At 37.5% G+C, this 21,217-nt stretch overlaps 1 protein-coding gene across 1 annotated transcript in view; it reads right to left on the bottom strand.

Annotated features, from left to right (window-relative positions):
• slc38a6 (solute carrier family 38 member 6) overlaps positions 1-21,217 on the bottom strand; it is a 46,747-nt gene that overhangs the window by 12,812 nt on the left and 12,718 nt on the right. Inside the window, exons 6-8 of the mRNA XM_052015497.1 lie at positions 9,596-9,674; positions 9,016-9,101; positions 4,818-4,876 (exon numbers count right to left, since the gene is read on the bottom strand). Of these exons, the coding sequence (XP_051871457.1) occupies positions 4,818-4,876; positions 9,016-9,101; positions 9,596-9,674 (224 nt within the window). The remainder of the gene's footprint in view (positions 1-4,817; positions 4,877-9,015; positions 9,102-9,595; positions 9,675-21,217) is intronic.

Genomic DNA, 21,217 nt, shown 5'->3' with positions numbered 1-21,217 from the left:
AGTTTTAAGCAAATTAGACTAACGTTCTGGCTGGTCTCCAGAAGACTGAATGCAGCTATATTTCAATAGATTTAGGGAAAAAACACCTCAGACTGTGGAGCAATAACACAGAAATACAGGGGGGAGTAGATTGAAAAGAAAGTAGAGTTATTAAAGTACTTCAATAAAATAAAATGTCACAAAAATGCAGATTATAACATTTTAATTTCATGATTAAAGAAAATAAAAACAAAATAGGTTTTTGAACTTGCAAAAGAATTCAAGAATCTTCCTTGGGCACATTGAGCCATGCTTTCATCTTTATTGACATCAAACAAATTTCATCATCAATCAATCAGCTATCAGTACATGTTCTATCTGATTATCCTACTCTTAATAGCAAAGGAAAAGCAGGTTGGGTGTACAAGGCCAGGGATCTGCTCCTCCCCAGTTTACAGTTGCAAAATTGAAAGTCACTCATTATTTTAGCGCAAATTGCGTATTGAAAAATAGAACATTGGCATTTTAACAACCAATTTATCAGGAATTGACAAACAGAAAACCACTCCACAGTTAAGCACCTGAATGGATTAGAAGGCATTACCTCCATTAAAAAAAATCAAGACCTGAAACTCTGCTCATTCACACCACCTCATTCACCCATCACTCTTGTGCTTGCTGATTCCCAAATAAGCAAAAAAAAGTTTTAAAGTTCTCACTGCTGTCTTCAAATCCCTCCATTACTTAGGCCCTCTTCATCTCCTGCTTTGTTCCTCTTAAAACCTGCTACTTTAACTGAGCTTTGTCATTAACTAATGTACCAGCCTCAATAATTCCTTTTCAGACCCAGTCCAAAATTTCATTTGATAAACTTCCTGTGAAGTTCCTTGGGATGTTTTGATATGTTAAAATCTCTTTTTAAATAGAAACCACTGTTAACACAGACTTAATTTCCATCCTGGCACACCTTTAAAAGAAACTGTATGATGAGAGAAAATAATTGACATTCCCTCCCTCCCCTTCCCCCACCACCCACCCACCCCCCCATGCTTTTGGCCTAGTTTATTAATGTTTACATCTGCTGGAAAAAGCATGTGATTGGAAGGCAAAACGTTTTTCCTTTTCCCCCCACATTATGCATCAAACTTACCAATCTTCCACTTCTGACAGCAATTTCTTAAATGATGTGTGCAAGGCAGCTGGCGAATGAATTTGCTTCTGCCTCTGATTTACACTCCCTGGGAAACTCTTAGTCATCACTCGGTACCTCTATTGTTGGAACTCTAGTTTAAAATCCTTCTCACCACTGAATGGAATTGCATACAGGTGGCTAAAAGTGCCACTGTCCTGTCAGAAACAAATTTCTTCTCCAAGTTTCAAACAAAAGGAACTTCTGTGCAAATGTTAAGATATTTAACTGACATGAGTGATCATCAGCACTTAGTATGACCAAAAAAGGTGGTGAGGATGGAAAAGGGAGATGTAATTCAGCTAAATGAGAGACAGGTAGTTTGATTAAAACCTAAGTACAAGCTAATAATGAAAATATTTTTTTTCATCAGATGATTCTTTTAAATTATGAAGAAATGACATATTTCACCGTCTAAGTAAATTAGAAATGTTGACAATGGTTTATAAATGTTGATACTGACCAAGAATTCTCTGTAGTAGAACAAAAGTATTTTTCCAGAGGATCATTAAAACACAAATGCTTTCCTGCAGTAGCTACTGTGAGAGACTGCGTTGTATAAAGAAAGAACCAAATAAATATTTCAAAGGGAAAATCATTACAAGAAGAAAAGGGAAATAGTATTAAAATAGATAGCAATGGAAGTAGCAAGTCCAGCACAGGCATGTTGATTGATCTCCTTTTATGTTGTACATTCTATCAATCATAAGAAGAAACGATCACATAACTAGAAGCCATGAACGTGGTTCTTAACAAATCATTCCAAGATTCCTTCCAAAGAGAATAAGATAGAACAAAAAAAATCATATCTGTAATCATAAATAAGGCACTTTTGAATGTTACAGTGGAATCTTGATACATGACAGATCAAAAGCATACATTATTTAGGGATTTAAAAAAAACTCTCTTCCCAAATGCTGAATGGAAGCAAATCTGTTAGAAGGAGATCCAGCACTTCAGAATCAAGACTAATATGGAATAAGTGGAAAGCAAAGTACAAAATAAAATGTAGGTTCTCTTTAAAAAAAAGATGAGGGGGTGGGGGTGATCTCTAAAAGCACTGAATTTTGTTTTTTTTTAAAGCTATGAGCATATTGTTAATTATATCATTGTGATCTGTACTTGCAATATGCAAATATTCCTCAAAGATTTTTTATCTTTCCCATGGAAAAACCCAGTTATAATGGAGTGACCTATAGAGTTAAACATTTCATTGTTATTATTAGATCTGTGCAGTCCCTGGAAATAGTAAATTTCCATTTCTGCTCCCTTTGATGAGTATGTTATAACAATGTGAATTTGCATAGCTCCTTGATTTAGTAAAATATCCCAGTTAATGAAGAATGTGTAGTGTATCGCATTCAAAATTGTATTCTTTAACTCATGATTTGAAATACCAGACAAAACAAATGTTAGAAAAGCCAAATATCTTAAACTGTTAACTAATGTACCAGATATGCTTAGTTAAATATGAGAGCGTGTTTTCAGAAGATGCAACTTTGAGAACTGCTCTAATATGCTATGGCTTTCATAATTATGTTATACTGTGCTGCAAAAGGATCGTCTGTGTACTTGTGTGAATCTGTCTTAGGTTAAGTACTGTCATGGTACATATTTTATACTAATGTTTCATTATCATTAATACCAGTGTAAAATACAACACTTGACAAATATATAACAGCTGTTCTATGCAATTCAAATTAAAATGTTCAACAATAATAACAGTTGCTGTAAACTTTCCATATCTTCAACACATTTCAGTGTTAGAAGTAATTTTTTTGTGGTTACATTTCTCAGCCATCGACAGATTGGTTTTGGAAGCAGACCAATAGGCCAGGGCAGATCAGTGGCAGCACATTGGTGTTCTGATGCAGTTTCTATAGCATGTCATATAGGTTTATGATCAGTTTTTGTTACTTCCTCCCATGCTTAATCACACAAGAGCTTCTCATCTTGGCTGGGCCAAGTGCATTCATCCCAGTCCAAAAAATCATTTTGCTTCAATGAAATCTGGATAAAGACACTCTGGAAAAAACATTAATGACAATACTGGGAAAAAAATTAAGTTGAGAACATAAATTTAAATTTCCTTTACCAGATTATCTACTTCCTCAACTGCACATGCAACCTACTCTCAGGATCAGCCAATGCTACTGAAAATTGCCTCGAAAAGATATTCCAGTCATGCTCTTGCCGATTATCTAAGTACCAACTATGCTATTTTTGAAGAATGATTAGACAACAGTAATGACAAAGTGGGAACTGTGGAAGAACTTGTATCATGTCACTGGAGTGTATTGAAACTCCAGCAGAGACGTGACAGAAACGATAGAGAACTCAATTTTTAAACATCTTTAACATAGTGAAAGATCCCAGGCTGCTTCACAGGAATGTCATCAAAGTGAGACATTTAGCAACAAAAAGGGATGTTAGTATAGATGACCATCAAAAATGGATCAGAGCAGATTTTAAGGAAACTTTAAAAAGGAGAAGAGATATGGAGAGGTTTAGAGGAAATTTCAGAATTTTAAGGATTTTGCAGCTGAACTGGTGTCATTAAAATCAGAAATGCACAAGACACCAAAACAGGAAGGCCATAGGTAGTCCAGAACTAGGACTCAAGGCAGGTATTTAAAAAAAATAATATGAATTTTCAAAGTGTTGCTTAACTGGAAATTGATGTGCAAGTGCATGGCTGATAGTGAATGGGACTTGGTGAGAGCATGAAATAAGCAATTTGTTGGAAGACCTCCAAATAAGAGATCTTAAGTTTATATAGTCAGAGGCTTACAAGGAACACATTGAAATAGTCTACCAGAACTTACAAATGCAAAAATTGAGGGTTCTAGCAGAGAAGATAAGAAGAGACAGGGTGTAGCTGGATTTTGTTATGGAAATGGGTCAAGGTGATGTGGATGTGTGTTGGAGACTCATCCCAGAGTCAAGTACAATATATGGATTGTAAACTGCCTTATCATGCTCTGGACAATTGTAACAGAGCAGGATGGAGTCAGTTGCAAGGAAATGGGAGTTTGTACTGGGGTGCAAAGTTAATACTTAGCTGGAGGAAATTTAGTTCATCCAGTATTAGCCTTCAGACAAATATTTAACTTATAGAGGTAGTGAAAGCATCAAGAAGGGTAGAGATAAGGTAAAGCAGCTTGTCATTTTCATAAACATGGAAATTGATACTATATTTTCCAGACGACGTTTGTGAAATCCAGCATATGAATAAGAAATGGTGCGGGGCCCCAAGGATGAATAACGGGAGGGATCAGGAGAGGTAAAAGTGTGAACAGAGATGCCCCTGCAGGTAAATGGGTAGATAAAAATAGAACCAGCAGGTGCAGTCCACTGAGTAGGACAATAGTGGAGAAGCATTAGTGGGTGTAGTCAACTGTGTTGAAGATGAAAACAAGTTGCGAAAAATATGCAGGGTTGGCTTTGTTCCATCAGAGCTCAAATGTATGCCCAAGTCTTATTCCAGCATTGACCTCATTATGATTTGAGGCACCAGCGGACATGTAGGTACTTATACTGAGGAACTCTGGGTGTTTAACGTACTGGTATATATTAGTCTGCTTTTTATCAACCATTCGGAAATGAAACCAGATAGATTAAAAGGCAATAGATATGAAACAAAACTCACCACTGTAGTAAAATAGACCATGAACAATATGGACAAGCCACTTGTGTAACCAAGAAACTCTACAAAAACAATTAAATACAAAATATTACAAAATCTCAAATAAAAACTGCATTGCAAAGGAATAAATATTTAGTAATAGTTTACATGAAAAGAATGATTTTTTTGGCCATGGGCAACCACAAAGCTGTGAGAATAAAAGTAAAGCTTGCATGTCTTCCACCTCTAATAGAGCACAGTAAAACACTGACAGTAAACATCTAATGATTATTTAACACATTAGTAGCCCTTTACAAGAACTAAACAGCACCAGAAATCATTCAACGGGAACGGCACCAAAGGACTATAAACAAAGTTTACATGCTTCTGATACCACTCATGTTTCTAAAACTAATTGGGTGAGAACACAACCTGAGCTCAGATGTGTTACATTATTTCAGCTAAGAGGTAATGCTCAGTTATGTGGGAGATTTTAGAGAAACTTGGAAGGTTCTATTTGGAGAACAGAAAATAAAAGGGGAGATTCGAGAGGTTTATAAAGTATAAAAGACTCTTTTTATAAGACTAAATATGAATTTATTTCCCCCAATGGAAGGTGGTTTCTGTAACTAGAAGACAGATGTAATGTAAAAGAACTGAATTGGGGGTGGGGTGGGGGGGGGGAGAGAGATGGTGGTGTAGTAGACAGTGAAACAGGTGTGGCAATGGGGAAGTAACAAGGAGAATTGCTTTTATAATTGCAGTACATTGTAATACTCTGCCTAAATGGCTAGTGGAAGCAAGTGCAATATTAACTTTCAAAACACTTTCAGTGGCACAGCTAGCGGAGTCATAGTTCCAGTGACCTGGGGTCAATCCTTACTCATGTGGTGCTGTGTGGAGTTTGCACATTCTTCTTGTGACCCCATGGATTTCCTCCAGGTGGTCAGATTTGCTCCCACATTGTAAAGACACGCCGATTAATTGGTAACTTGGTGACTATAAATTGCCTCTAGTATGCAGATGAGTGATGGAATTTAGATAGGCGTGTTGATAGTGGGGAAAATAAAATTGGTGAGGATTAAATTAGTGTAAAAAAAATGGGTACTTAATAGTTGGTACATACAGATTGAGCTGAAGAGCCTGCTTCCCTGCTATGTTTCTTCTTGACTCTATGACAAGGAAAGATTTGTAGAACCAATAGGAAAAGAGCACAGGTTGGAGACTAATAGGAAAACCACCATTGACATGATGGGACAAATGTTGTTTCAATGCTTTATTTCCTGATTTACATTTACAACTTATTTACTTCTGGAATTTTCCCCTGCATCTTCCTTTCATTATTTTTTGTTTTACAGCACTCCTCATTTATCATGCTGCAAAGATATGAACCTAGAAATTGCCTTAAAAAAAACCTCATTTTTAATAATCTAAATGAACTTAAACCATTCTGGGACAGTCTATTAGCATCTATTAACATAACTGCAGAGAAGTAAAAGAATCCCAATTCTTTATAGTACAATAAAAAAGCGCCCAAAAGGATGCAATCAAATTTTAAATGCTCCAGCCTCCTTCTCCAGACCCCAGAACAAAATGATGCGTAGGTGAGAGTCACATGGAGAATTAAAAATTCAACAATTTGGAAAAATCATGTTTCAAAAATGACTATCCAGGCCAACAGAGGAAAGAAACATCTAGAGCCCAGGTTGCTTATCACTAACGGTAGTCTATTAATACCTTTCCAAACAACAGTTTCATGCAGAGTCTGCTTTTGACAAAAAAATTAGATTGCAAATAAACTGCATTTAATCCAAGAAATTTGACATTTGTATTATTGAAATAATAGTTCTGTTTCAGAATCATTTTGTTTTATGATCAAAGTACTATTGGAAAGTTGAGGCTGCTAATCACCTTCCTGCATTTGCCTGTTCCTGGAGTTTATAATTTTCCTGTAATGGCTGTACAAGAAACTCAAGTAGAAAATCTGAGGCATGGTTCAATGAGACTCAGAATTCCTATAGAGTTAGGAGCAATCAGAATAAGGTGATGATTGGGACTAGCACAGACAGAAACAGCCACCTGTGGAGTTTGACACCTGGGGTTGGGGGGGGGGGGGTCTTCTGTGAATAACAATTAAGTGAAGATTATAATCTACTGATTTAATTTCAAGATTTAACTTGGAATTAATCAATTTTGCATCACAACAGAATGGGGAAGAAAAAGAAAGTTAGAAAATTATTATCATTCAGTGTGTGACATGAAATTAGTGGCTATATATTTTTTTTAAGTGATGTGATTCACTTGTCATATGATCAAAATATCAGGAATGCCTCCAGAGATGGCAAACTTCTTTCTATGTTAAAAGTGAGCTGGAACATATCGAACTTCAGCCAGTAGTTTGGTTAACTGCGGTGAGGATCAGTTCCTCTCTGGCTTTCATGACTGCGCATTGAAGTGCACAAGTCACAGACAAACTGCAAGCCAGGTGCTGGCCACGGTACTTGCACCAATCCAACAACACAGCCTTGACATGCAGAGCTGAAGGACAGGATGCACTTCACATCTGGCCTTCCAGTTTTACAGTAGCTTACATAACTGGCATGTGTTGTTCATTTGAATGGGTTTGTAATTAAAAGGCAGGTGGTTTGTTTATTTTTCTTCATCATTATGATTTTATTTCCAGTACATGAAAGAACTAAATAATTTTATATGTTTTTAAATATTTCATTTACATTTATTGAAATGCTTTTAAATGACTCTCAGTTAAAATGGCCTTTTAGTGAACTATCAAAAAGCCATTCAGACTATTTCAGGAACAGGACCTCAAGAGGCTAAGTCATCTCTCCACGGCTCTCTCTTCCTCAGGGGATACAGATATCCAGATCAAATACAAGTACAGTGACAGGAAAAGCAAGGAGTGGGTTTGCTGGATCAAGTACAATATATTAAAATACAGCAATTGATTCCTATCTTAATCTTCCTCAGGATCTTAAACCAATGGAATTCTATTTGACCTTTCCCTCTAACATTCTACATACTAATTAATAACAAGGTTATAGTAAGCACTAATCACATCTTCCAATCGATCTTTTTAAACTCAACAATGCACCTTGAATTAAACAATCTTGCATCACAATACAGAGTGAAGAAGAAAAAAGAAAGTTATTAGAAGATTTTTATCCTTCAGTGTGTGGCCATGAAATTAGTGGCTAATTTTTTTTTCCAAATGTTAGATGACATGTCTCAAGCAGAGTTGAGCAACTGATTTTCTTGAAAAACAAATGCTGGCTGAGCTGTTGAGTATTTTCAATATTTTATGTTTTTATTTCAGATTTTCAGCATTTGTTGTATGGACATGTGAAGTTTCACAAAATCCGTGCTTTCGAAGGAGTGTTAGGTTAGTGCTTGCACACATGCAGTTGCCATAACATTCTAGTAACAATCGCCAACAAAAGTAAAAGTAATGTCTTTAAACAAAATAATATATCAATTCAGAAACATTCAAAAATGTCACTGGCTCCAGATCAAAATATTATGCAATTAATTGCTTCAACTTGATGCATTTCTATATCAATGAATTAATTCAAATGATGTTATTTGGCAAATCCTAATGCAGCTTGCAGGGGGATAAATGGACAGGAGAAATGAAACAAAAAAAAGCAATTGTTGATCTCTCATTCATTTCATGCTGGCAAGAAAGTGCAAAATGAAATCAACACTTACTCACAGCATTGGTTGCCCTACTAAAACAAAGGAGATTTTATTATCAAAACAAATGCCTTAGATAAGTGTCTACCTACACACATCATGTGGCAAATTAACATAACAATTGAGAACGAAGTTTGAGAATTTCAAAATTAGTACAGTAGCTTCTTCTATCCCATTTACTTATATTTTGTTGACCACTGTCTATGAGGAGTTTGTACGTTCTCCCTGTGTCTGCGTGGGTTTCCTCCGGGTGCTCCGGTTTCCTCCCACATTCCAAAGACGTACAGGTTGGGAAGTTGTGGGCATGCTATGTTGGCGCCAGAAGCGTGACGACACTTGCAGGCTGCCCCCAGAACACTACGCAACAAGATGTATTTCACTGTGTTTCGATGTACATGTGACTAATAAAGATATCTTATCTTAAGAGATCTTGGGAAATAGAATTGGAATTAAAAAAAACTTCTTTGTGTGTCATTGTCTATAAACATGTGAATAATAGTTTTAAAACAGTTACCTATTTTACGAAGAAGAGCAAGAGGGAGAACGACACAGATAACAATAATGACGAGGAGAATTTGTCCATTAAGATACCATGGTGTCCTATGGAGTCAAGAAAGATATTCAGATTAAACACCAACAGTGCCAGTAAAAGGATTGCAGGGACAAGAGTAAGAATATGCAAGATTGGCTGACACAATTTGCTGCAAGTGTATTCTGAGCACTGTTACAAATCATTTCACAGAGAGAAGTTTGTGCTACATATGGATTAAAATTAAAACTTCCATAATAGGTTACTGAAATTCATTTGTGTTGCAGGGGGCTGAGTAGTACGTGTTACTGAAAACATTTATCATCAGAGGAGCCATGAGAAACCCAAAATTTTTTAAGCAGCAACTTCAAAATGACAGCATGTTTCTCAACAATAGAACTTTTGATTTTGCTAATTAGTTACCAATAGTTTCTATTACGTAATAATCTGTACAATAAGATGCAGAACAATTTAAAACATTTCTTCTGATTAATGAATTGAATTGTATGCTTCATTTCTATTAATTAATTTGCACATAATAACCATTACTACTGCTGTCACTTACCCATTGTGGTTGTTGTGTAGGAAACCAGCAATTGCAGCAGGCAATTCAGATTTTATGATGAACAGATAAGATGACATTGCTGATGGTAAAAAAGCAATAACAGTCAAGGGATCATGATATATTTGTCTTATTTTTCCCCTGTTATTTTATCAAGAATCATACTAATGTCTATTGATGATTCTGTGAGTAAAATGACTGCTTAACTTAATACTGATCAAACAGATTTCATAAAGCAAATAACATGAAACCATTACAATAATTTGTATTTTTCGCTAAACAGCAGCTATATAGGTCAGACCCCACTTGGAGTACTGTGCTCAGTTCTGGTCGCCTCTCTACAGGAAAGATGTGGAAGCCAGAGAGGGTGCAGAGGAGATTTACAAGGATGCTGCCTGGGATGTGGAGCATGCCTTATGAAAGCAGGTTGAGGGAACTCAGCCTTTTCTCCTTGGAGAGATGGAGGATGAGGGGGGACCTGATAGAGGTGTATAAGATGATGAGAGGTATTGATAGGGTAGATAGAGGCTTTTCCCCAGGGCTGAATTGGTAGCCACAAGAGGACATAGGTTTAAGGTGCTGGGGAGTAGATATAGAGGAGATGTCAGGGGTAAGTTTTTTTACTCAGAGAGTGGTGAGTGCATGGAATGGGCTGCCGGAAATGGTGGTGGAGGCTGATACAATAAGGTCCTTCAAGAGACTGTTAGATCGGTATATGGAGCTGAGTAAAATAGAGGGCTATGAGTAAGCCTAGTAATTTCTAGGGTAGGGACATGTTCGGCACAGCTTTGTGGGCCAAAGGGCCTGAATTGTGCTGTAATTGTTCTATGTTCTAAACTATAAAAGTAACATAATGAATAGAAGATTTCTATTACAACTTTTTCCTCAGCTTCACCATCTGAAGTAAAACTGTCGGATTTCAAATTACAAACCATTCAAACATAAATATGATGAATTAACCTTGAAGCTATCAACAACTTGCAATTCCTTCAAGATTGTAAAATATTCCAAAGCATTTCACTGAAGCGCCATCAAAACGAAACACCAAATCCCACAAGGAGAGACCCAAGCAGATAAGTGGTAGGTTTTAAGAAGTGGTAGATTTTTACAAAAAGAGGCAAGGTCATAAAGGTTTGGAAAGAGTATTCCAGGACTTGGGGCACTGGCAGTTGAAGGCTTAGCTCCAATTGGTACAATAATTAAATGCAAGAGATGCTCAAGGTAATTGGAGGAATATATAACAAGAAATAAATAAGGTTGAAAATTTTCAGAGATGCAATGTAAACAGGACGACATGAGTTGATGAGGACTTGTTGCACACTGGGAAGCAATGAGATATTTTAACCAAGCTTAAATTTATGGTGTAAAAAACAGAAACTGCTAGAAATATTCAGCAGCTCAGGAAACATCTGTAGGAAAAGAATCAGTTAAGTTTCAACACACACAAAAAGTGCTGGAGGAACTCAGCAGGTCAGGCAGCATCCATGGAGAGAAATAAACAGTCGACGTTTCAGGTCGAGACCCTTTTTGTGTCTCAGTTAAGTTTCAAGCCTGGGACCCTTCTTCTGAACTGGGAAAGAGAAAAGGAAGTTAGTTTTCAGTAGCAGAGAAGGTGGGGGAGGGATGGGTAGAACAAAGGGAATATCTCTGATCGGACAAGACCAAATGGGTTATTGGGGGCAGTGACAAGCACATTATTCTTGTCAGTGTAATATTTTGTTAATTATGAGGCAAGGCATGCCCCACAGCCACTTCCTGCCCCACCTTTGGAAGCATCTGAAGTTCTCATATTGGCCTCATTCAGTAAACTCAGAACCCAAAGAACTGGAGTGGATGCTCCAGCTTCCTCCATCCCAAGAGACTCCCTAGGCAGCAATGACTTTGTTCATGTTTCAGTTGACATTAGGGCAATTGAAAACCCCATTATTACTCCAGTGTTATAGGTCGTAGAACAGTACAGCACAGTAGAAAGCTCTTTGGCCCACGATGACTGCGCCAACCATGATGCCAATTCAAACTGCACATCTGCCAGCATCTGTTCTATATCCCTCCATCCCCTGCCTGTTCACGTGTCTGAATGTCTCAAAACCAATTCCACCAATTCCTCTGGCAGTGTGTTCCAGGCACTTACCACTCTGTGTCAAAATAAAATTGCAACGTAAATCTCCTTTAAACTTTTCCTCTCTCTCCTTAAATTTATGCCCCCTAAGATTTGACATTTCCACCCTGGGTAAAAGACTATCTCTCTGTCTAAGCCTTTCATAATTTTTTTTAAAATATAGTTCTATCAGGTCGATCCTCAGCCAGCGACACTCCAGAGAAAACAATCCAAGTTTGTCCAACCTCTCCTTATAGCTAATACTCTCTAATCCAGAGAATATCCTGGTGAACCTCTTCTGCACATCCTCCTTGTGATGCAGTGATCAGAGCTGCACACAATACTCCAAATGTGGGCTAACCAAAGTTTTATACAACTGTAATATGACTTCTTGACTTTTATACTGAACGTCCTGACTGATGAAGGCAAGCATGCCATATGTCTTCTCTACCACACTATTGTTTTGTTTTAATTCATAATATCTGGCAAAACTTTTTTTCCCCCTTTGCAGTGAATTCCCACACTAACTAAATTCCCAACATTAGTTATTCTGTTCAAGCACTATTTAAGCTGCATTCTGGATGGCTACTCAGTTGTGTGGAACAAGATCTCTTTGATCTCTGGCTAGTACTCCTCACTGGAGCATCTGGCCCTGTATTGTCTCAATCACACCACCAGAAGTAGATTAGCTAGTCATCATTACGTGATTTATGGACCTTGCAGTCTACAAATTGACTGCATGTCTCCTGCATTACAGCAGTGAATGTGCTTCAAAAATACCAATCCATAAGGTGCTTTAGAATGTTCTGCTCTCTGGAATGATGCTATATGAATTCAAGTTCATTCATGCTTCTTTCACACTCCACAATGTTTCCCTTTGCTTTTAAATAATTTGGAAAAATAATCCATCAAATAGACAGGATAATTGGACTCAAGATACATTTAGATGCGCTTGTGGAGAGAAAAAACAACAAAATGAAAAACATGACGATGCTGGAGGAACTCAGCAGGCCAGGCAGCACCCGACACTCTTCATATCTATTGAATGTCGCATCAATGAAATCTCTTCTGATCTTCAGGATTAAGAAATGTGATCTGACAGTCTAGAGGTCACCTAAACATGATAATTACTTCCACTCAGCTTCCTGTCTGAACACTGTATGGTAAAGTAACTGTTTCTTGTTGCATTTGCACTAATAAAGTCTCAAATGAAAGACCAATAAAATATGTCAATCTATAAACTGCTTTGCTTTAATACAAAGTGTTCAATATTTGATTTGGAAAATTGTGTTTGACCCAAAAATCAGCTGGTGGTCTATGGTACATATCAAATACTGGGCCAAACTGGACAGCTCATTTACTGTCAAGTTTAAATTCCTCATAAGTTGCACTTACACTGATTGGAAAATAGAAAAGGATACTTCATGACAGAAGTGTGTAGAGTTAAATAATTAACATTCCTATACAAGGATGGAATGTTTAGGGTATCTTATTATTTCAAAATAATTTTCAGTAAAATGATATTTATTCTGTTTTGACATGCAACATTTTTGGGAGGTAACTTTGTAGTGACCAAGTTCAGAAATTTAAGCATTGTTAAAAATGGACACACACACACACACACACAGTGTATAAAGTTCTAAATTTTCAAACAACATATTCTGTAGCTCTACCAGGAATTTTCTATTGTCGCTTTAACTTGCGACTTGTCTTCTTCCAATAAAGGCAGGCCTCCAACATCAGTTAAAAAAAAAGCTACACAAAACGAAATTAAAAATTAAATGTTGCTAAATCTAATGGTTTCAACTTGCGTTAGATTAACCTACAATCAGATACCAATACTAAACTGCAGCTGGATTTGAGCCATCCCACTTTCATGCATAGTTTTAAAATTAGCAAGCTACCAAATGAACACAAAACAGTGCTTTTTTGTTTTTAACGTACCCATGAATTTTACTAGTTTCTGCCAGAGTGAATTTTCTCAGATAGATAAGAATTAAACTGGAGTCAATTTGATTTGGGAACAACACAATACCTGAAACTAATGAATCTGAACCACATCCAGAGTCCTAAATACCAGGAGACCCAATTCCTTTATCCTACTCACAGCACCTGGTGCAGCAGCATATACAATAAGCTCTCACTCTTAGGTCTGTCAACACATCTGATTCGAGGCAGCCATGGAAACTGACAAAAAGTTATTACATTTACATTAACTACAACTTGGTGGAAAAATGCTTTGGAGTTGCAATGAGTTACACATAGTGAAGTTATGAATTGACAGGGTTGTTTAATCAGGCTGAAGGGTCAGCCAATTATAAAGTTTAAAAACTTACAAAAACATAAATAAGCACTTGAAGTCTTCAAAATAATGAAAATTTGTGACTCCATATTTAATTCACATTCAATTCTTGATAAAGAACACGTCAATGCTTCTGATAGAAAAACAGAGAAAACTGGGCTTCAGATTTTATGTATTATTGCCTGTAACGGGCTATTTGGTTGTTATAGCATTGGACAGAGGATCTAAAACAAAAGACAAAACTGGGTCATACTTTTATAAAAGTTAACAAATAGGTAATTTTAATTGGTATAGTGCCAATCATTTCTGCAGACATGAATTACAAACTTAATGAGGAAGATTTTATACTCCCCTTTAAGGTATGTTGATGCTAGTAAAAGTATACACTCAAACTTTCATTGACCCTGCATGAGGGATCATACAATTTGCATGGATTCTGAGAGCTAATACGGCTGTAATACATAAAGGTAATACATTTAATAATATTTGCATTAAAACTTTGAATAGAACTATTTATGAAAATCAAGTCCATTAATTTAAATTAAAAATTTCAACATCATTCTGCGAATTTTCAGTCTACTTTGAAAGTTTATTTTCCATGTGATTTACAAGGACTACTGGAATTCTCCCTTTATTCGAGAAGACAGTACAAAACCACTAAATGCTCAAGCTTTGAAAGGTGATATATCACCAGACATTTTATAAAGTTTGGACCCTGATGCCAATTAGTGAAGGAAAGTGCTAGAACCCATTATCAAGAAAAAATTTGGAAAATCATAAAAGACAATCAAGCAGAGTGAATGTGGTTGTATGAAAGCAAAATTACATTTGCTCGAGTTCTTTGAGGATGTAACAAATGTGGTGGCTAAAGGGGAACCAGCAGGTTTTCAATCAAGTGCCACATAAATGGTTATTGCACAATAGTGTAGAGGGTTGAGGGTAATATCTCAGCATAGATAGTCAAGTGGCTAATAGAAGACAAAGAACTGGAATAAATGGATCACTTTCAGATTGACAGATCAGTGAGGTGCCACAGGCATCAGTGCTGGGGCCTCAACTATGTAAAATCTATATTCATGACTTGGAGGAAGGGATTAAGTGTACTGTAGTCAAATTTGCTGATGATACAAAGACAGGCAGGTTAGTAAATTGTAAGGAGCTTACAAAAAACTTGCAAAGGGATAGAGATAGATTAAGTTAGTGGGCAAAAATTGGTTAATGGAATATACAATGGAAAAATGTGAGTTTATCCACTTCACAATAATAAACAAATTATTAAATTGAGGGAGACTACAAAATGTTGTGGTACAATGAGATCTGGGGTTCCTAATGCGTGAAACACAAAGAATTGTCCTGCAGGCAGAGCAACTGTTTAGGAAGGCTAGTGGAACAATGGCAATTAATGCAAGGGCTATGAAGTTTTGATGCAACTTTAAAGCCACTAGTGAGTCCACACTGAATACAGTACTGGCCTCCATATTTAAGGAAGGACACATCTGTGTTGGAGACATTCAAAGATTTACTAGGCCGATTCCAGAGATGAAGGGATTGACATATGAAGGTTGGGCAGATTAAGCCTATACCCATTGCAGTTTAGAGGAATGAAGGCTGATCTCATTGACACTTATAAAGTTCTGCCAGAGCTTGACAAAATGGATGCAGGGAGAATGTTTCCCCTGGTTGGTGAATAGAACCAGGGTCAGAGTCTCAGAATAAGGGTAGGCCAATTAGGCCAAAGATGAGGAAATATTTCTTTACTCAGACATTGACAAAACTGAGAATTTCAGGACACTAAGGAAATCAAAGAACATGGGGATAGTACAACTGAGAATGACTGAGAAGGTGGACTGACTGTACACGGCTGTACAGCAACTACAGGACAAAGCCAGAAGCTAAATACTCAGATGCAAAACAATGTGTCTTGCCAGCAATAAGACAAGAGGGGGATAAAGGGTACCAGCACAAGGAAAACAGAAAAACTTTGGGGAACAAAACAGAAGAGGGATGCCAACTCAACACAGAAAGAGAAAGGGAGAACAGCTTTCAGTTCAGTGGATGTACCAGCAACTAATGCAATAGGGGAAGGATAAGTAACAAATTGAACATTGGGAGGTAGGTGTTGGAGAAAGGATTATAGTTTGAATTTAATTGATAAAGTTATCAAGAAAGGTTGAATGGGGAGCAGGATACATCTTAAGCAGGGTGGAAAGTTGGACAGAGTCGCTGCGCACTGATAGGAGGATGAGAGTAGCAGAACAAGACTGTTGAGGCAGCTTTTAGTCTAGCTTGTTTATTTAGAACAAAAATATCTTCTTTTTTCCCTAACTTTAAGATTAAACATCAACTGTCTGATATACAACTGTTTAAACATATGGATTTCCAAATGGCATTTGAGAAGGGAACACATAATAGCTTGTTACCAAGATTGAAAAGATGGCATAAACTGGACTGAGGCAGAATGGACAGAAAATTTGCTAAGTAATAGGACACAGATAACGGTAAAAGATTTATGGGAAATTCACAGGGGAATTCTCTGGGGGTCTATACTAGGAGCACCTTTTTTGGAAAGGCACATCAAAAAGTTTGACTTGGCTGTATTGGTCACAATTTCTCAACCTGCAGGTGACAAAGCTTGGAGACATGTGAATCACAAGGTAGATAGTACTGGACTTTAAGGAGATATTAAACAAATTGGCAGCATAGGCAGATAGCATTAATTTTCATCTGCTGCTTAAGAAATGTGGTGTGTCATATTTTGGTAGGACATAGAACAGTACAGCACAACAGGCCCTTCTGCCCATAATGTTGTGCCGACATAGCTATTCCCTCCTACCTACAGAATGCCCATATCCCTCCATTTTCCTCTCATTCATGTGCCCATCCAAGCCCCTCTTAAAAGCCCCCTTTTAAGGAAGAACAATGGAAAATATAAACTAGAGGTGTCAATTCTAAAGTGGGTACTAGGACAGAGTGTGTGGGGGTTTAATGCACATGATTTATTGAAATTGGCAGGAGAGGTTGAGAAATTGGTTAAAAGTGCACCCAAGGCTCTGCCTTTATACATAGTGGCATAGTGAACAAGAGCAAGGAAGTATTCATGAAACTTATACAAAACACCCACCACAACTGGAGCCTTGTATTCATTTCCTTCAGATCACTGTTAAACCTCCTCCCTCTCACCTTAAACTGTCTTCTAGTTTCAGACACCCCTGCCATGGGAAACAGAATCTGGCTATCTACCCTATCTCTGCCTCTCAATCTTGCACATGGTATACGCAGTACTTACATACAATACATTTCAAGACTGATGAAAGGTTAATGAAGCACTTGCTCATGATATATTCACTATTTAAGGTTTCAGTTTAGCCCCAACATGCCACCTCCACCGCCACCTCCTCCCCCCCCCACCCCTCCCAACCAACAGCCAGGACAAAATAATTTGCATAGCTCTGTGATACACTTGGCACAAGTCCTTAGCGTGCTGTAAATCTGCAGTATCAATGCAGTATATTAATAGTGATGCTCTTCTATGATTAGGGGTAATTTACATTGCCACGAAGGAGAAAAACATTACTGGTCACACTGTAGTGAAATGGGAGTGTTCAATGCTGATTCTACGATAAATCTAATCCAAATTTACCATGGGCATTTTCTAAATTAAAGGAAAATTCAAAATCTAATTAAAGGAATTTTATTGTATTATTACTGAATTGGTCATATACTTTGGTATCTCACGTGTTAAAATGAATTAATATGCTGCTTTCATAGAGGTTTGCATGTCTTTCAAAGCAATCTGGGCAGAATCATCTTCATAAAACAGGTCTTTTACCAGGAATTGGACAACTAACAGCAGCTTCTGGTTAGGCCTGTTCAAATCGGTAGGACAAATGAAATAGCTTATTTTATTTCTAGCAACATTTGAAATTGGTTTTTGGAGAAGAGGCTCAAAGTTAGATGGGAAAGGCACCAGTTTTACTTTCAAGCTCAATGTTGCTAATCCTGTTAGTGGATCATGTTGGGCTATCTGGTGAAGATGAAAAAGATAGCAATTTATTTAAAAAGCTAGAAACTTTTATCTTATAGTTAAAGCAGCAACTGTTTCTCATAGGATTAGTTGCCATTTTAAATAAACAATAGCAACATGTATAAGAAATGTTGTGTTTACTTTTTTTTTAAATAATGAGCATCTCCTCGTTTTAAGTGATATTTGCAGAACATCCAGAATGCTGAAAGAATGTTGAATAGTCTGTTTGATGTATAATTTATCGAATGGGCATCCATCATTCATACACCAATAATAATATTCCTGTTCTTTTGGGTGATATGAGGGAAGAGGTAGGTGTCTGTCCCAAAAGTTTCCTCAAGGGCAGCTAACAACATCAGTATGGTACTATATTCAAGTCCATAGTTGCCCAAACAGGTAGATGGAATGGTGAAAAAGGCACATGGCATGTGTGCCCTCATAGGTTAGGCATAGAATATAAAATTTGGGGCATTAAGTTGCAACTTTACAAAACACTGGTTAGACCACACTTGTGTGCAATTTTGGTCACCACACTACAGGAAGGTTGTATTTACGCTGGAGAGAATGAAGAGAAACGTCACCAGGATCTTGCCTGGATTGGAGGACTTTAGTTACGGGGAGAAATTGGATAGGCTAGGCTTGTTTTCCTGGAACAAAGGAGGCTGAGGGTTGACCTGATAGAAATGTGTAAAATTATAAAAGAGGCATAGATAGGGTAGATAGAATCTTTATCCCATGATAGGGGTATCAAAAACAAGAGGGCATAGGTTTACGATGAGAGGAAGTCATTTTATAGATTTGAGGGAAAAGGGGAATTTTTTTTTCCTCCACACAGTGAGTGGTTGATATCTATAAACAATCACTACATTTAAGAGAAATTTAGACAGGAACTTAAGTAGGCAAGGCATTGAAGGCTACAGTCCTAATGTAGGCAAATGGGATTAGTATAAATGGGCAAGAAAGGTCAGCACGGATATGGTGGGCCAAGCGCCCATTTGTATGCTGTACAACTCTATAACTTTATATTGGTCTAGTAGCATAGTGGTTATATTACAGAAGTAGTATGATCCTGACACAGTGGCTACATTCAGAATTCTAGGAATTCGAATTCAGTTAACTAAATTAATCTGGACCAAAAAAAAGCTGGTATCAACAATACCACACAGGAAATAAACATGGAACTTCATATATAAAACAAAAGTCTGGTGATCTCTAACATCTATGGTGCAAGAAATTTTCCACCCTGACACAGTCTGATTCAAAAATGGTCTATGAACTGACATTATGAAAATTCCATGGAAAAACAACAAAAAACATTTCAAAAGTACATTTATCCAAACTGACACTGCAAAGCCCCCCTCATTATCATCTGACAATAATCACAAGAAATTGAGAGCGCTGTTCTACTGTCAAGCCACCACCCAACATATTGAAGAGTAGCAGAATCTTGCCTTTCAGCCAACATTCGACTCCTCCATCAGCTTCAAGTATGATTTGCCTCAACAGTAGGTCACACCCAGCAGTGGTATGCAATCAGGATTGAAGTCTAAGTGTTCAACATTGACTCAAGTCCCATGAAAATTCATAGCATCCAGTCAACCCCTTGCTGATTATCACCTAGCATCCTCTCTCAGCTGATGAATTACTGTTTCTCCACATTGAACACCACTTGGAATAAGCACAAAGGACAGCAAGACATTAAATATATGCTGCTTGAAGGGCTTCAAATGCACTTCAGGAAGCTTAAAGAGCAAAGATTCCTAATAGGGTCTGTGGCACGTGTTAGCATGGGACAATACAGCATGGAAATACTTTGCCATTTCTTTGCTGTCATTGAATCAAATTTCTGGAAGTCCCTATCCAACCACAACAATTAAGACTTTGGCAGATCAAGTAGGTAGCTCACTACCAATTTTGTAACACTAAGTATTGGTGAACTACAAATGCTGGCCTTGCCAATTACACCCATATCTCATGAATGCAGCTTTTGCACTGGATATTGGTCCCTGTCCACCACTTCCCTAGTGATAGGTTGTGCTGCGTACATCTTGCTTCCACAGGAGGGAGATCTCATAATCTGCCCGACAGCAGCACCAATGGCAGCAAATGTCATTGACAAATGCTCACAGTCTTCCAAAAGTGGTTTGGCAGCAGGTTAAAAGACAGCTTCCCCGGAAATAACTGGCTGATACCCTGTTCAGATAAAAGAATGCATCTAGGTTTCTCATTCCCACCAAACCCCCCCTCCCTTTACCCACCCCACCCACCATCAACAAACAAGGTGGGATCAAGGACTCCATCTTTATTGATAGAGGCCTCTGTACCTCAGTACAAGTGACAATAATAAACCAATACTATCTTAGCCTGAAGCTTCAGCTTCTCCCAGCCCTGCCATACCCATAACCTTATTAAGAATACCTCTGTCAATATCTTTATAAACTCAGGATACCAGGAGGAATCCCTGCCTTCACAAAATTAGAACCTTGAGTCTGGTGCAGTATCTCAGTGCTCTAGGTCTCAGCCCACTTCTCTGCTTTTCTGGTAGACCCCCAATGAGATGACAGTGAAATTTTGCCATTGCTTGGAATTTTTTTTTAAGAATCCAATTCTTCTTTACAACCTCATTTTAGTTCCTCAATGGAGAGATATTCATTTTTTGGAGAATACTAGTAGTATAAAAAGGTAGAACAAAGTACAGAATAGTGTAATAACTACCAGCCACCCCACCCCCAACTCAAATGTTTACACATCTTATTTTCCAAGCCACTCGCACATATTTTTGTTAAATTGTTTATAACTGGCATATTTTATCCTGAGGGATAAGTGCAGGATTAGGTCATTGAAGCCCTTGAGCCTGTTTGCCCATTCATTATCAATACCCCCAGTAGCCCAAGCTGTTGCCATATTCCTCAATTTCTTTATAGTTCAAACATTTTTTCTCTGTCCTGAACATGTTCATCAATTGAATCTTCACAACGCTCTGGAAACCCAATTCCAAATGGCCAATCTGTGTCTTGAGACTATGATCCTACCTCTAGACAATTTACTATAGAGAAACTGCAACATGGTAGGTTTTACAGGCCTAAACCTTTAATGAAATTATTTCTCATCCTTCTAAGTATTGACTGTGGGTCTATTCCAATCAATTGTCCTCACTTGATAACCTTTCATCCCAGTAATCAAGTGTACCTTTGCTGCAAC

The sequence above is a fragment of the Pristis pectinata genome, chromosome 1, assembly GCF_009764475.1.
Source record: "Pristis pectinata isolate sPriPec2 chromosome 1, sPriPec2.1.pri, whole genome shotgun sequence".
NCBI lineage: Eukaryota > Metazoa > Chordata > Chondrichthyes > Rhinopristiformes > Pristidae > Pristis > Pristis pectinata.
Note: the sequence above shows the minus strand (reverse complement) of the source record. Positions and strands in the feature narration are given on the sequence as shown.